This window comes from Seriola aureovittata, chromosome 6 (assembly GCF_021018895.1).
Source record: "Seriola aureovittata isolate HTS-2021-v1 ecotype China chromosome 6, ASM2101889v1, whole genome shotgun sequence".
Lineage (NCBI taxonomy): Eukaryota > Metazoa > Chordata > Actinopteri > Carangiformes > Carangidae > Seriola > Seriola aureovittata.
The window spans coordinates 18,105,240-18,122,109 of record NC_079369.1 but is presented as its reverse complement, the minus strand read 5'-3'; the positions used below and the strand labels follow the sequence as shown (position 1 = coordinate 18,122,109).

At 38.5% G+C, this 16,870-nt stretch overlaps 1 protein-coding gene across 1 annotated transcript in view; it reads right to left on the bottom strand.

Moving 5' to 3' along the window:
- Window positions 1-428: 428 nt before the first annotated feature.
- LOC130170532 (E3 ubiquitin-protein ligase rnf213-alpha-like) overlaps window positions 429-16,870 on the bottom strand; it is a 46,241-nt gene continuing 29,799 nt past the window's right edge. The window contains exons 38-67 of the mRNA XM_056377935.1: window positions 16,655-16,815; window positions 16,025-16,228; window positions 15,509-15,696; window positions 14,420-14,540; window positions 14,047-14,147; window positions 13,785-13,964; window positions 12,947-13,092; window positions 12,614-12,716; window positions 12,304-12,418; window positions 11,858-12,065; window positions 11,573-11,763; window positions 11,226-11,348; window positions 10,467-10,577; window positions 9,699-9,941; window positions 9,171-9,258; window positions 8,959-8,993; window positions 8,731-8,834; window positions 8,119-8,272; window positions 7,720-7,894; window positions 7,352-7,440; window positions 5,768-6,019; window positions 4,969-5,098; window positions 4,648-4,725; window positions 4,273-4,453; window positions 3,681-3,885; window positions 2,982-3,059; window positions 2,135-2,332; window positions 1,608-1,697; window positions 1,291-1,469; window positions 429-691 (exon numbers count right to left, since the gene is read on the bottom strand). Coding sequence (XP_056233910.1) covers window positions 535-691; window positions 1,291-1,469; window positions 1,608-1,697; window positions 2,135-2,332; window positions 2,982-3,059; window positions 3,681-3,885; window positions 4,273-4,453; window positions 4,648-4,725; window positions 4,969-5,098; window positions 5,768-6,019; window positions 7,352-7,440; window positions 7,720-7,894; window positions 8,119-8,272; window positions 8,731-8,834; window positions 8,959-8,993; window positions 9,171-9,258; window positions 9,699-9,941; window positions 10,467-10,577; window positions 11,226-11,348; window positions 11,573-11,763; window positions 11,858-12,065; window positions 12,304-12,418; window positions 12,614-12,716; window positions 12,947-13,092; window positions 13,785-13,964; window positions 14,047-14,147; window positions 14,420-14,540; window positions 15,509-15,696; window positions 16,025-16,228; window positions 16,655-16,815 — 4,388 coding nt within the window. The 3' untranslated portion in view covers window positions 429-534. The remainder of the gene's footprint in view (window positions 692-1,290; window positions 1,470-1,607; window positions 1,698-2,134; window positions 2,333-2,981; window positions 3,060-3,680; window positions 3,886-4,272; window positions 4,454-4,647; window positions 4,726-4,968; window positions 5,099-5,767; window positions 6,020-7,351; window positions 7,441-7,719; window positions 7,895-8,118; window positions 8,273-8,730; window positions 8,835-8,958; window positions 8,994-9,170; window positions 9,259-9,698; window positions 9,942-10,466; window positions 10,578-11,225; window positions 11,349-11,572; window positions 11,764-11,857; window positions 12,066-12,303; window positions 12,419-12,613; window positions 12,717-12,946; window positions 13,093-13,784; window positions 13,965-14,046; window positions 14,148-14,419; window positions 14,541-15,508; window positions 15,697-16,024; window positions 16,229-16,654; window positions 16,816-16,870) is intronic.

Sequence of the window (16,870 nt, the reverse complement as noted above, 5' to 3'; positions counted from 1 at the left end):
GTTTTGTTCAAAGAACATTTTGCCTTCATTAAGTGCAAATAAACATTCAAAGTATCTCAATATGTAAGAAAAATAAAATGAAAAATATGCAGTATCATATGTTTTCTTTACGACTTCATCGTACAATCATACAGACTCATAACCTTCATTGTTGGATTTTGGTGGTCAATAGTGAAATAAACTAAATCCAAAAAACAACATAATCCTGAAACAGATAATACAAAACAATTACATTATATTCTTGTGTAAGTCAAACATTTTCCTGAGTATATCCTGAGATTTTTTTCAAATGAGGCTCAGACAGTAACTCTTCAAATTATTTCTATTAATAAAAGTAAATGAGAAGCTGGCTCATGACAACGCTACACAAACTATATAGTCAGGGCAACATCCACTCAAGTTTACTTAGTCTTGGTGTGCATTCATTATAGAGAAATAATTAAAAAAAAACAGATACAAATAAAAAAAGCTCCTTCGGTCTCTAGAGTGAATAACAAATGAATCTGAAAAATAAAAAAAAATCTCTCCTCCAGTTCATCCCTCCATCATTAAGTCGTGTTTGGTGGTGACGGCGTATTTCCACGTCTCCACAATCTGGCGCAGCTGCAGATTTTCAGGGAACTTGTCCTCCAGGTAAAGAGGCACCTCCACTTCTTTGCAGTCCACGTAGGCAGCCACAGTTTCTTTCACACTGAGAAGAAGGAAAACAAATTATGTTTAACACATATCTCTCAGTTTCATTTAAGGGAAAGGATCATGTAGTGTATGTATGTATTTTTTTATTGTACATGGTTTTACAGCTTTTATCCTGATTTTTGCTATTTACCCTTGGTCTTTAATGGTGTTTTTTTTCAACATATGTACAATATAAGGAAACTAAACACATTCAAAACTGTAACTGAACATTATAACCTTCATGGTGGTTATTCATATTATATTAATACAGAGGATTATTGATGTGTCTGTGGTGAAGAATTTCAAGCCCATGATGTTCATTAGTACAGTGATGCAAGCTACTAAGTTATTAACATTACTTGCATTCTTCACAAATGATCAATAAAATCGATGACTTTCAAATTTGTTGGCCTGTAAGCTGATTTATTCGAACGCACAATGTCATTTTGACCAATAAGTCTGTTATGCAATATTAAGTCCTTGTCACGGAGAACTGGACTGTGTAGCAGTGCGACTAACCAAATCAATCTCCAATCTCCATCTCTTTTTACTAGGGCTATGGGGGGAACAAGTGGGTTAACAAGGAGACATTTTGAAGTTGTTCAATGGCTTCACCTCCAAGAAGGATTGTATTGGTCAGTGGCCCGCGGGCGGCCCAGTCTCAACAGGAGGAATTCGTGCATCTCAAGAAGCCACTGGTCCATGTTTCCTCTGGACATGAAGCCTTTCAGCTCAATCTTGTCTTCCTCTGTCAGCGGCTTCTGGTATTCAGCTGGATACCCAGAAAAGGGATCCTTTTTGTAGAAACACGGAGGGAAGTATTTTATATGTGTATTAAATTACACTGTATATTCTGAATGAAATTTTGTGTTTGAAGTATACACTGAAATGAGCAACTGGACAATTGGCAATGGTACAAAAGCAACACCTACCCTCTTTAGACGCAGCATGTTTTCAGATTTAAGAGAGGAGAGCAGTTGCCACAGTGAAACACAGTGTCTGAGGGTGCATCTGCTCAGAGCCTGAAGAAACAACACAGCAGAGTAAAGAGTCTGTTCTATACAGTCTGAAAGCACACAACAGTTTAAACAACAAAATTAACTTACACCTACAGCTTGTTCCATTTAGTTTTTTGGGTTGAGATTCATTTTTATGATGCTTTATTTTATAGATTATCTTATTTTACCAAGTATGGTGTTGTATTATGTCCAACTGTTGTGGTGGTTAGTAAAGAGGACCGAGATACAACAGGCAACTGTCTCTGTGCTTTTACTTTACTCACAACATGGAAGTAGTTTTATATGATGCATTAACTAGAAAACAGTCAAGGGAAATCAGCCATAACTCAGTTTACACTGACATAAAGTCACTGTCACCTCAGTTTCATGTCCTAACTATCCAGTCACGTTCAGGAAATCTTAACAGTCACTACAAACGAAGAAGCTTCATATGCATCGACCTGCAATATGTGATGATTGATGTGGTTGGCCATCTTCAGCACATCCTCAAGGTAAGTGACCAGTTTTATCATGGGATCACCGCCGGTCACTGAGAGGAAACCCAGGAGCAGCTCCATGATCCTGAACGCCTCGCACACCTCGCTGTAGGACTCCAGCGCTCTGGACACGGCGTTTCGTATCAGAGAGGACAGAGGCTCCTGAAGGACAAGCAAAGTGTGAATGAAGCCTGGAGCCATAATCTACTGTAAATATAATTCAACACAACATAATATATGTGTGTCTACTGGATCTACTTGTTTGTAACTATCAAATATTATAGGTCAAATTTACTGAATAAATACATTTAAATTTAAATAAATGTAATAATAAAAAATGTAAAGTTTGTTAATTATTAATGGGTATTGGTCAAAAAAAAAAGTTTGTGTAGAACGGAAGACTACTTTTTAGTTCCAGCTTCTAAAATGTGACGATTTGCTGCTTTTTTTTTTTTTTTTTTAATCATTGAAAATTTTATATTTTTCAGTTGTGGACAACCGACAAAACAAGATGTTTGACCAACCCATGGCTCTGGTAGCTTTTGACTGACATTTTTGATAGACAAAAAATAACCAATAGATTAACTGTTAATGGAGATAATCTGTAATTGCAGCTGTTGTAAATATATTTCCTGAAATGCCTGTAATAAATATGTATATAGTATATTTGTGATTTTGACTACAGTGTGCACATGTGAGATGAAACACATTTAAGAGAAATCTTAAATTTGTAATGTAATCACAATTCTGTTGCTTATTGTGTAAAAAGTGGTAAATACATTTGGTAAGAATACAGGGTTCAATAATTTACCTGATGCACTTTTCCTTTAACAGCTTTGAAAATGGTTTCATTGTCTCTCTCTTGTGTCTTTACCAGAGTGGGAATTCCCTAAAATAAAGTACAGAGTTAGCTGAGGCAGGGAAACACAGAAATAAGACTGGAAAATAAGTAGGATAACACAAAGCAGATGCAATCATGACAAAATCCCATCAAGATGTTACAATTTGCTTGATCAAAATGTTTTACTTGTCATCATATTCCTCCACTCAATTTTTTAGGTTTTTAACTTTAAATTGTCACCCGTCCGTATGTTTATTATACTTTTAAGACATAAATGAGTGTTTTCAAATATGAAGAAGAGACAAAGAATTGCACTGACACGATATTTGAGTGACATGTTAATATTCAGGGTTTTATGTATTTTCTTTTTTGGAGAGAACTTGTTCATGTAGATGAACTTTCTCTCTCTCTCAGGCAAGTCGGACTTCTCCTCTGTTGCTGCTTTTAAAGGGGATACGAGGAAGTCATGTGATTGGTTGTTACTTTAGCTCACCCAACTCCAACTGCTGAGTCTGTACTACTCCTACTAATAATGTATTCATCCTCCTGGTCATATCAATTTATGTTTGCACCTGGAGATTATACTTGCATTCGTATCTGCTTTGTTTCAGGAAGACAGAGCCACGAGACAGTTTTTTGCCATGGTTGCGCCTGGCTGCATGGACTCACTGTGCAGGTGATGAGGGGTTTTCCCTGAAGGAAGCGTGTGAGGATCTGCTGCTGGATCCTGGGCAGGTCATACTGTGATATTGTCTCATGGCCACGTTCCAAGTTGTATTGACAGTTGGATAAAACCAGAGGAAGCAGGTCCTTCTCCACATCATAGCGGATCACATGCTGCTCCGCCAGCTCCGCCACACTCATCCTGTAACTGCTGCAGCAATGGAAGTTACAGACACATCACAATACAAATAACCTCTTCTTCAGATAACCTTTCCTCCCTGTTTAAAGTGTTCTGTATCCAAAAACAAACCAGCAAAAAAAGTACAGCAAAAGTGCTTTCTATTCCGAATTTTCTATTAATTTTATTTACTACATTTGTTTTAAAAGTCAGTATGTGCATTTTAATGTTGACAAGTCTGTGCTACTTTCAAACAAATGGTACTCCTCTCATGCTCGAAGGGTAGGAGGATAAATGCAGTGCTACAAGAGCATTACCTGCATGACAAAGCAGCATTGTTCATGCAGTACTAACTCTCCTGTGCTCAGCATTGGACAACAATCTAAGAATTGTCTGTGTAGATACTTGTATGTTATATACCTGCTGTCCTCTCTGGTGTGACTGTCCACAGCGTACACCAGCTCATTTTGTAGTGCCACAAGGTAGCTGACCAGCCCTGTGGCACACAAGCCCGGACCTTGCCGCCGGGGCAGGAGGTACTCCAGGTCGCTGTCCAGGTCCAAATCCTCACTGCAAAATTCATCTGGAATTTTCATCTCACCTGTAGGTTGGAAAGGACATATAAATGATTCCTTATTTCCAGTGCGTCATGTAACTATGCTTACATGACATGTCACACAATCACAGAATTGCATTGCTCTAGTTATAAATTCATTATTAGGCAAATTTAAACTCAGCTCTAATCATCCTTATTACTCATAATAAAACATTTTGGAGACAATATGCTTCACTTACTGCTGGTTACAGACACTCTGAGCAGATTCCAGGTTTTCAGAAAGATGTCAATGCGTTTTTCATACCATGTCCTCATTTCTGGAACAAGAAAAAATGTTTAGGTTGTCAGTATGACAAAAAACTGAATCAGAAAGAAAAGAATTAGTTGAGAATTGTTTTCTGTGCCATGCCTCTGTTTCTTTGAAAGATGGGTAACATATTTTTCCTGGCCCTACTCATTAGTCAAGATTTAGTCCATTAGATTTCAGACACTTAAATGTTGACATTTTGAGAAAAATAAGGCTTCGGTGTAGGCACTGCTCAGAGATATCACAGCTGTACCTGTTTGTTTCTCAATGAACTCTGTGATGGAGCCCACAATCTGGTCAGATGCATTCTGGAACTTTCTCACCAGACGTTTTTGCAGGATTACGATGTCTGGAAGGAACTTAATCTGCCGAAATTCTCTCTCCTGAAAAAGGAAACCCGAACAGCTGATAACCATGTCATAACCAAGGCTGAATATATAAATCCGTTAACATAATTGACCATAATACATCTCTGGCAATTTATAATTTTGCGGGTCAAAACTAATGACTAGCTGTCAAGATGAAAAAGTCATTTTTAATTTTAATGAAACTGGCTTTTATCTGAATTTATTTTATGAAGATTAATAGATCAATAAGTACAATTTTGAACTCACACTTTTCAATCACACAGGTGATAATCAAATCAATGTCCTTCGGGTAGTGGTGTATCCCCTCAGGAGCATGAATGGACTAATCAGATGTCATAGCAAATTACCTTTTAGATCTTAAGATATATTTTGGGTAAACTTGACATTTAGTCTAAAGGTTGCACAAAAGAATGGGATACAAAGAGTTCATTGTCTTAATGTATACAGTTACCAAAATCAATATCAATTAGATTTTGATGTTATCTAGATGTGGAAACTTTGAATTGCTGGAGGCCAAAGATCAAAGGTCAAAGGTCAAAAATATAATAATGGGTGTATAATCTTCTATCCACAACAACAACCTGGCCAGTAGTTGTCAAAGTTCCTTGCTCTGAACATCACTGCTTGATAGAGTTGTGAATTCAAAGCCATTTTGTCTTAACACTTTACATTTCACACATTCACCTTCTGCAGGAACCTCCAGAGCAGAGGCAGCTCCTCCTTTTGGTCATTGTGCTCCACGGTGTGTTTGAGACTGAGCAGTGAGAGCCTCTCCCTGCAGCTCCAAACTGCTGCGCTGTGGACCTGAGAGCCCTGCGGCAGCGACGTCAGGAAAGTGCAATCATCACCGAAGGTCGTCCTCATGATGAAGTTGGAAGATACGCGAGAGTCAGTCCTGATGCTGCCCTTTCCTTCTTGCAGGAGCTGATCAACATCCTAGACACAAAACATTGGCAGTAGTGGTAGCAACTTTTACTGCAGCATTAGAAAACATTTGTATTGTGCAATAAAAAAATATAACAAATATTAGTATATGATACATATACAATACAAATTAGAATATTATAACAATATAAAGAGAAACAGATTATCAAAAGTTAAACATAAACTTAGATACTTAGATTACACATCGGTTATAATAATAGTGTGATGGCTGCGTGGATGGCCATACAATAAATGCTTGCCAAGCACTTTATTAGGAACATCATACTGATACTGGGTAGGGCCTCCCTTTGGTCTCAAACAACCTCACTTCTTTGTGTCATGGATTCCACAAGGAGGTGGAAACATTCTTTGAGTTTCTGCTCCATGTTGACATGATTGCATCACATCATTTTTGCAGATTTGTCAGTTGCACATTCACGCTGCCAATCTCGTTCTATCACAGCCCAAAGGCGTTCTACTGGATTCAGATCTGGTGACTGAGGAGGCCACTGAAGTAAACTGAACTGGTTGTCATGTTCGTGAAACCAGTTTGAGACGACTTTTGCTTTGTGACATGGTGCATTATCATGCTGGAGGTAGCCATTAGAAGATGGTAAATTGTGGCCACAAAGATGTCAGCAACAATACCCAGACAGGCTGTGTCATTCAAACAATGATTGATTGGTATTAAGGAGCCCAAAGTGTACCAAGAAAACATTCTCTGCACCATTACACCGCCACCATCACCCTGGACTGTTGACATAAGGCAGGTTGGGTCCATGGATTCATGCTGTTGATGCCAAATTCTGACCCTACCATCTGCATGATTCATCAGACCGGGCTTCATCTTTCCAGGTCCAACTATTCTATCTGTCACAAGGTTCAGCGTGTTTTGCATTCTGAGATGCTTTTGTCCACTCTGGTTATCTGAGTTACCGAAGCCTGCCACTCACTGGATGTTTTTTGTTTTTCACACCATTTTGGGTAAAGTCTAGAGACTGTCAGAGATCAGCAGTTTCAGAAATACTCAAAAAGCCTCTCTGGCATTCATGCTACAGTTACAGTCCCTGAGATCACATTTCCCCCATTCTGAGGTGAACGTTAACTGAAGCTCCTAACCTGTATCTGCAGGATTTTGTGCACTGCACTCTGTGACATGATTGGCTGATTGGATAATCGCATGAGTAAGAAGATGTACAGGTGTTTCTAAAAGAGTGCTCTGTGAGTGTATGTACCAGTCATAAGATATGCAGTGTTCTAACATTTTCAAATATCATAAAAGCTTTATTGTCATTCATAAAGGGAAAATGATATAATGTAAAAAGGAAAGATAAAAGGTTTTACCTTCAGCTGAGATGTCATCATTTCTGCAGCCATAGTAGTCTCCCAGGAGTTTCTGGATTCTTTGGTTCTTAAGTATTGATCAATACCAGCTAGACAAAGTCAAACAGAAAAATATTTTGTAGAGTATGTCACATCAGTGAAGGTTATCTGTTCTTACTTATTATTTTCAAGTTCTGATTTCCACTAATTCTTCCCACCAGTACCCATATGAGACACAAGAATTCAATTTGGGCAAATACAGTACAGTCTCTCTCAGTTAGTATGGGTGTGACTCATCTTTTCGTTATGTAGACAAATTAGACAAAGTTATGTCCAACTTCAGCAAACTTTATAATTATTTTGCAGTGACAGATTGGTGGTGGGCTTACAGTGACTGGCCTGCTGTAGGTCTAGTAGGGATCTGAGCACCAAGTGGGATGTTGTAATAGTGTCATCAACTCCTCTTCCCAGTGCCTGTGACAGCTGATCCAGATCCTTCATTATGTGCTGAGTGAGAAACAAACAAACATCCTCCACAGGAGGCTGGATGATGTGCTGGACAGACTAAAGGAACAGAGAGAGGGGGAAAATGTCACAGTCAGATTCAAAGAAACAAGCGAAATGATTCTAAGTTATATTATTTTATCATAATAAGAGTAAAATAGAGTAGAAATAAGAGATTATTATCTGGATAGAATTATTTGATATCTCAGCTGCACATGTCAGCTCTGAAAAAACAAAGGCATTTACACTCCAACAAATTTTAACAGAACTCTTCCTCTGCTCACCTGGGACTTCTCTGAGGTTCCCAGCAACATGGCCAAATGTGTGACCAGTCTGACCAGAGTGAAGGGAGTCAGACACATGTTTTTGGTGTCCAGGGCATCTGGGTTGTTTCTCTGCTCAGGGTCTCCCAGGATGTGGCCAGGCCTTGTGCGATCCCTAAAATATCAGTTAAGTATCAGTCAGTTAGTACGATGGGGGGTATTTACATAACATAACTAAAATCATTGCAGCTGGTGATGTGCTAGATATTTTTCTAATTAAACACCACAAATATTAAAATACTGAACTTATTTTGCTCTTGTTTGCAGGGTGATCATTTATCTTGTTAACCAAATCACCAAAATTTTTTTTTTTTAGCATTTGCACTTTGTCAATACTTACATATTCTACAACAAAACTGAACCTGTGTCTATGTGGTCTTGCTTTTTTCCCCACCCACAAAATAACTATAATCAATACTTTTGAATGATCCTTCCTTATATTGTCCCACCAAAAAAATCCTGTTCTAACAGAAGATACACTAAAACACACTAAATTCAGGAGGAAGCACACTTTACATGCTTACAAGAGACAATTAAGTGCATGACTGTAGCTTGGCCATTAATGTCACTCACTGCTGCAACTGAATTGGTGTAAATCCAGGCAAGGCTCTATGCTGCTCCCCTCCAACCTCCAGGCCACACTCCAGACATCGGCCTCTCTGCATGGGCAGGCCGCACTGCAGAGAAACATAGCAGATCAGATCATTTTGCTCAGAAATCTGATTTCTTATCTACTGTATGTTTTTACCGCTTCATGCCCATAAAGATAAATTAACTGGAACTGCATAAAATAAAGCTTACCTCATCAACAAAACATGGGTGATTATTCTGACACACTGTGGAGAACAATGAACAATTAAAATAGCATTAAAGCACCTGGGTTATTGAGACAGAAGATAAACTCGATTTAAGATTTAGCAGATGGGTTTCTGTGACTCCTTTAGCATTCAATATGTAACTCTGAGCAATACAGTTCATCCAAAGATTTTTTGACTTATGTTATTTATACTTACCATACCAAGTGAGCTGCCCACGGTTTTGTTGTATGGCTGCCTGGGCAACCGCTAACATGTCATCAGGCATTGTCGGTATGAAAGACATCTGTTAGGTTAAATCAAATGAAAATATTACATTTCACATTAAGGTTTAATTCAAACAATTATTATTTATCAATAATAATAATTAATAATTATTACAGTTACGAGTAATTTAAAGAGCTTTTCGTTCCAACTGTTTGATTTCGATTTTATAATCCAGAGTAAATAGTGTAATAATTTTCAGGATTTATTTATCATAATGCATTGATGGGGGTTGTGGTGAGTTAATGATTAATATGAACAATTTAAAACTTTGTATTCACTTCTTATGACAAAAATCTGTTTTGAAATAAATCCACTGAAATTTGAAAACAATCCCACCACTATATTATGTCAGGAACCTTGATGCTGTACAACTCAAAGGCTCCAGTCATTTGACACAGATAGCAGCTCACAGTTGAAGAGCTCTAATGGTCTAAAGAGGCAGATTTAAGACACTCTCACCTGCATATTTTCAGGAAACAGACCAAGTTGTTTGAGAGGCATCAGCAGGAGGTGAGTCCCAGTGAGCAGCACAGCTGCCAGATGGATGGTCAGCTCGATGACAGCATTTCCCACAATAGTATTTCCAGGGTGGATGGTCAGGGCTCCCAATCTGTTGTGAACCAAGGCTGAGGCAAAATTCCTTACTTCTCTTTGATGCAAATACCTGGACCCCTGGATGAAGTCTCCAAATGCTTGGCATCTCTGCAGAGAAAATATGACACCATTTACAATCACTGTAAGCAAGTTTTACATAGCACTATTATAAAACATTTGACAACAAAATATAAGCTGAGTGTCTGATTAATATCACTACTCAGCAGAACTTTAAATTTTGCAGAAAAAAATTGGTCAAAACAATATTCTGCATAAAGCACATGTTTTATGTGAACAGTTATTTCACTGTTTTACTTCCAGATGTGAACATTAATGGCCTATGGTACACGATCGGTACAAATTCACACAAAAACATTTGACTGATGGCTTAACAGATATGGTTTCATATTTGATCTGTCTTATTAAAGTTGGTTTTTCATATACTGTAATGATTAACAGATCATAGAAGTTTCTTTTTGCATCAGAGTTTCCAGGAGGTGTTAAACATGCAACAAACACAAATGTTTAACATGCTTGAATTAGCAAATGACGTAGCACCTGTCACTGGGGATTAATTGTCACTCACAGGCATATTTTCAGTGCATTTGTGGTGCATTTTATCATTATTCATACCTCAGGGGTTGGATGAAAACCCATGTTGTCAGACCTGTACAGAGTTGTAACCTCTCGGAAAAGTGCCAGGAGGATGAACACTGTTCGATTCCTTTGTGGTGCGGTGCATCTCTAAATCAATGAAACACAACCAAAAATCAAGTACCGAGTAGCTACATCGTGCTATTCGGACTGAATGGGCATTTGGTCCCATTATCAACTATGGTAGGGAAAGCTGTCTTTTTAACGTACCCATGTGTTTTCAGGTTTTATCCCTTTAACTAGTTTAACTAACTTTTAGATTTAGATTTCCTATGTTCCAGACAGATGATCTTTCTGCAATCTACTTCAGTGAACATCAAATCACATCAACTTATTTTTGCTCAACATTACATGTTGGTAATGTATTTTAAGTGCAAACTGATTTAAAGGTCTGCTAGTGATTTCCTTAAAACAATAATGGAACGATGGAATATATTAATTCAGACTTTACTGTGACTGATAACACAACTAAAGCATATTTCACGACTCTGTAGTGTTATCAAAATGGTTATTTGTTATGTAAAGTAGATGTGATCTGTAGTAAAAGGGCTAAAAGATACAAAACCACTGGCATGCCATATATCATGTGTTGTATAACTGATAAGAAACAACACAGTTTGCATAAACTACCTATGTTTTCCATCAAAATGAAAAGATTTACAGGACTGAGCCAAAGATACAAAAGCAAGTGCATGAAACATTGTGCAAAAAAGAGTTTGGTAAATTAAATTGAAATACCTCACAGACTTCTTCAATCTGCTCGACATCACCATCCACGACTGCCTTTGCAACTGCGTCCCTCACCGCCTTGTATTCCTCTCCATATACAAGATACTGGTCCATCTGGCCTCCATCTTCATTCTGTTCACACCATGAATGTAGATAGAGGAGCAAAAAGACACTAATATAACTACTATAACTGGGCTAAATTTGATGCCACAGTTTGTTTCAATGTTGTAGTCGATACATGCTTTCAAAAGAGAGCGTGTTGCTGACAATTGGTCCATTTAATAATGGTGACATATTTACTTGTTTTATGATTTAAATATTTGACGTAGCAGATTTTCTAATGAACGGTGGTGTACCTGTTGATGGATCTCTGCAGGGAAAAGCCAGCTGAACTGTGGTTGTTTCACCAGCGTCTGGACATGCTCGACACCAAGCCGTTCACTGAGCTTGCGGATCAGGTAAACACGGTACCAATCATTCCCACTATCCTCACAGAGCTTAATTACTATCTTCAGGAAATCTTCTGCTCCATCTGGGACGTTGTTGTCTGCAACACCAATGTAGTCGAACAGGCTCTTAGTTATTTTTTATTGCTAACTAAAACAAACTGTCAGCAGTAGTGAAGTCACAGAATTTCTCACCAGACAGACAGTCAGTGATGAGACTGGTGGCCATTGTGAGGGACAGACGCAATCGGGCGATGTGCTGTAGATATTGAATAGACACTGTTGTTGGAACAGAAGGGACTTCAGCCAAAAAGAAGTGCAGGAATTGTGTCTCATCCCTGAAAAGTGGCTCCAACTCTTCAGTCTTGTTGTCTTCCAGAGGCAATTTCTCCCACATGGAGTCCTGCAAAGAGCATCAGTTAACTGTCTTATATACTGCAGGGTATCCTATAACTGTCCTAAATAATGAGTTTAAGTAAAGTAACTATTATAAACTGTTCCTGAAGTTAATTTCTTTTGAATGTTTTGAAATCTTTAGTGAAATATTCTTTCCATCTTTTATTGGTCCATTTCTACACTATGAAACATAATAACAGATATAACTGTAATGCAGTTATATCTTTGTTTAAAAGACGTTTTACCTCCAAGCAGTTGATGTACAAGGCATAAAGCTCTGCTTCATCACCCTCATCCACAAATCTGCTTTCTTCAACAGATGACAAATGCTGTTGCAAATACTCCTTGACGTCATCAAAGCTGAAACACAGTTTGTAAAAGTGAATTATAAACTTGGTGCAAAGCAGAAGAGCTTCATATGGTGAAGCAGGTGCGCCTGAATCTATTCAGACATTTTCTCACAACAAATTCCTCCTGTGATTAAACCAGCAATGCTGTCAAACTTCTCTATTGACAGCATGTTTTTTTTTTACATTCAATGACACATTTACCCACCTGAACTTCAGCAGCAGCTTGAGGATCACAGATCGCACAACTGGATTGTTATCAGGGCACTCGTCGAAAGGTGACAGATCTTTGGTGTGAATCTGTTCATCTTCTAGTTTGAAAGATGATTTAGAATAAACATTAGTAACAAAAAAGACTAATAGTAACCTTAAGTTATTAAAATTTATGAACATGTAGATTGTACAGTGTATATGGCATATAAACAGAAACAGTGGCACAACATATGAAGAAATAAAAGATAAAAAAATCAAGAAAAAAATCAATTTTCATGAGAAAAGAAGGTGAAGAAAACAAATATTCTTTCTTTGACAAGGTAAGTACCTGTCTCAACCCTCATGTAGGACAGCAGATGGGTGATGACACCTTGGGTTGGCGGTATGTTGTCCTTGAAGCACACAGTGGAGAGCATATCTATGAAGAAACCATTGCAGCGTCGCCTGAATTCTGCATTTCTCTTGAAAGAAGCCCTGCAAAATAAATAGAAATACCACATAAAAATGAAAAGCTATGACATTTTATTTGTGTTTTTTAGAAGATTTCCAAAGGTGATTAAGCTTAGCTAAGTTATTCCCCAAAACTTACACTCTACCAGGGACTTTCTTGTTTCAGTTTGTATGTCTCTGTATTTTCTCTGTGTGATACTGTATTTTACAGTAACATCAACTGAATCACTGACGTGTTCACACCCACTTTTTGGTAAGCAAGTGTATTATACACTAGAACTGTGCACATACAGTATATACAGTGTGCAAGCCACTTGCTTGTTAATCTAAAAGAGTTTAGGTTGCACGTCATTCAAAAGGAAGAGTGTGATGGGGTATCAAAATGGCATTTCTGCATACTCAGCTGGATAGGTGTATGCACAATAGAAAAACTGAGTGATCTGGCCCACTGCTCAGTGTCTGAGGGCACACATTTTTCTTATATGGCAGACTGCTCATCAAACTAAACTGCTAAACACTTGCGGTGCAAAAAAAAAAGCTCCTCCTGCGTTCTTAGAAACAACAGTGCGCGGTGAGTATCATGTTTATGATAGCAAGCAAGTAGTATTTACAGATATGTCCTTGAACACGGCTCCTTCTCTGTAACTGATCCTTAGGAAAAAAAGGTTTCACACCTTTGGATTTTTACAGGTGTAAAATGGTGAATGAAATCTCACCTGATGTCTTCAGAGACATGTGGCTGAAAGTCATTTTGTAACTGTTGCCTGCAATTGGGACAAGAAGTCCGCCCTGCATCCAGGCTGGCCCTGATGCATGGTAAGCAGCAGATGTGATCACATGGCAGCCCCACAGGGTCCTGAGGCTCTTTCAAGCACACCACACATTGAGGTCCAAACCTGTATGAAAATGTGACCAACGCCAATCAAATTCACTTCAGGACAACTAAAGAACATTGTTGTTAAATGAACAAGCTCTTACCTGAAAATCTGGTCACTTGCCCCCTGCTTACAGGAGTTCAGTACTTTAATCACAGCTTGAAAAGCCTTCAGTGATTTTACATCAGTGTTTCCCTCCAGAACCTTAAAATAGGACAAAAACATTGAACACAAATTTAACAACAGGGATACATGATTTTTCAATTTCTTCAGTTGGCTGGACTTCATGTAAAATGTAAAATCGAACACAGTAATGTGGTAAAATGTGCCAACGGTGTGAAGACCATCATGACACAGAAAAAAACTCTGTTCAAGGTAGATAGGTTAAAAAACGTCACCACATTTAACGTAGCCCACAAAGCTCACACTGCATCTGTTTTCGTAAAGTATTATCAGTGATTTAAAAATCTACTCACCCTGCTTAAGGTTTGAATGTTATTCAAGACCAAATTTCTGAGCCAGTTCTCTTCTTGATGGAAACCCAGCAGCATGTGTTCCACAAACAGTGAGAGGATGTAGATGTGCTTCCAGCCGTTACTATTAAATATTACAGATAATAATCACAGTTAGTTTCTCGTAGAAATATTTGCAGATTCACCATAGTGTTTTATGTCTTTGCGGAAAAGTAGTTAGCAGAGGTGGTAAGCCCTGGTTTGAACAATCACCTCACTGCTTAAATTTGTAGCCTTTAATGTGTTTGGGGAGAGAGTTTCAGAGGGAGGGGATGGCTATGTAAAATGCTCTGTCACTGCAGGTCCGGTGCTTGGTCCTGAGTGGTGCAGACAGGAGTTTTTGGCATCAGAGCAGCAGAGGCTGTGGGAAGGAGTGTGGTGATGGAGAAGGTTGGTGAGGTAGGAGGGTGTCTCATTATGGAGGGCTTTGGTCAATGTACCAAAGAGAATGCTGTTGTCTTGTGTTTGATTCTGGGTGTAATGAAGGCATGGATCAGGGCTTCGGGGGGCAGTAGATCATAGCAGTGACCAGTGGAGTGGGACCCGCACAAAATGTTTAAGCTGATAAAAACACTCAAAGATTACTTTAACCTCATCTGAAGATCTAGAAAGAAAACAAACTCTCTGCTTTACTTTTCGACTTATCGCCTTTTTGTAGTTATAACAGTTGCAACAGTTGTTAATAAAGGTTTGTGCAGTGCAATGGTTTGGTCATAAAAGAGCACACTCTCAGTTAATAGCATGTATGACTCTTGGCATTTTATCACAATCACCAGTCTATCAGAGGGCTAACACATAGACACAGAACCATCTACTCCTATGGGCAATTACCTCACCAAAAGTGGTTGTGATCAGACTGCGGGATGGAACCAGAGCAACCGCAAAAAATCCATACAGACACAGGAGGAACATACAAACTCCACACAGAAAGGCAGCCATCTTCAAACTTTGCTATATGGTATCTAAGATATCAATTTTCCCCGTGGAAGATTTTACTGAATTTGGGCAAAAGTATTTTACTTTTATGTCCAATTGTGTGCATCAGCAACTTACCTGACATCACGGAGTCTTTCTCTGCATCGCTCTCCGTACTGTTTGGTGTTTTGTTGGGAGCAAATCAACTCCAAAGAAGCTTGCAGCCTCTTCACCTGCTTCAGCCAGCGCTGGCAAAGAGCATCAGTATGTAAATCAGGAGACCCCAGGTATTCAACACATGCCTGGGCTGCAAGAACATCCAAAACCTACAGGAGAGCAAAACAAGCATTTTCGCACAATTTAAAACACCCTCTGATGAATATTGGAAGCTTATCTACTTTACACTATTATGTTCTACATATTTTTCAGTGTTCTGCACCCTGCAGAACGCCATATCTGACTTAGCTGAGAGGTATGTATATGGTCTCTTGCAGTATAATGGAGGAATGAGCCTTTCAATAACACAATGACAAATTAAACAGACTGTATCTCATCTCATATAAAAACAGGTCATGATGGGCTTAAATCTGTTTCATTTTTGCAGTCTTTGAAGTTTTCTCAGAAAATGTTGCTGGAATTTAGAAATGTGTTTACCATCTCTGGACAATGTCTAATGTGCTGGTTTCTGCGCAAAGCATAAACAATGTCAGGATGCAGAGAAATCATCCGAGAGAGGTTCTGAAGACGACTTTGGTAGAAATGGTAGGCGATGTGGATGTGAGGAAGAGAAAGCTCATCTTCATCTTTTTTTCGTCTCTGTATTTCATCAACACAGCTGGCCAGGGCCTGACACAAGAGCTGAGGAGTGAATGCACAAGTAGATTAATAATACATTATGTGCACTAAACCATAGCAACATTAAAGAGTAACCAGTCAAAGGTAAATAGTCTCTAAAATGTTTTCAGTGAACCAATTTCTCTGCACAACCGTAATGAGTAGAATAATGCCTCACTCTGTTTAGAACTGAATTATAAGTGTACACCTGACTCACTGAGTGACCTGTTCCTGTATAATCTGTAGATAATACTTCTCACACTGGTCACTCATTGTATATTTAGTAAGTTTGTTTCTACTGTATAGGTACAAAGAAGCAGAAAAATTCAAGACTTTGCTTGACTGCGATGGATTAGATTGTTGTGAAGCAGAGAAAATTATAAAGGAAAGGTAAGAGTAGTGGTATTGAGCTAATCGGATGCAGTAACAAAGTATTTGAATTGCTCTCACCTGTAATTCTTCATCTGATGGCACTTTCATTGTCATGGAAACAAAATCCTGTAGGTACCTGTCAAAAAATTCTTTTCCCATTTTGTCATTCACATTTTTAGCCATGTAACTGCCGAGTGGAGTGTTCAAGAACAAGTCTCGGAAATGACCAGGTGAATGAGCTGCAAAGAAAAGTGGAGAGTCAGTCTAAAAGAGATCTTTAAGTTACAAAGCTAA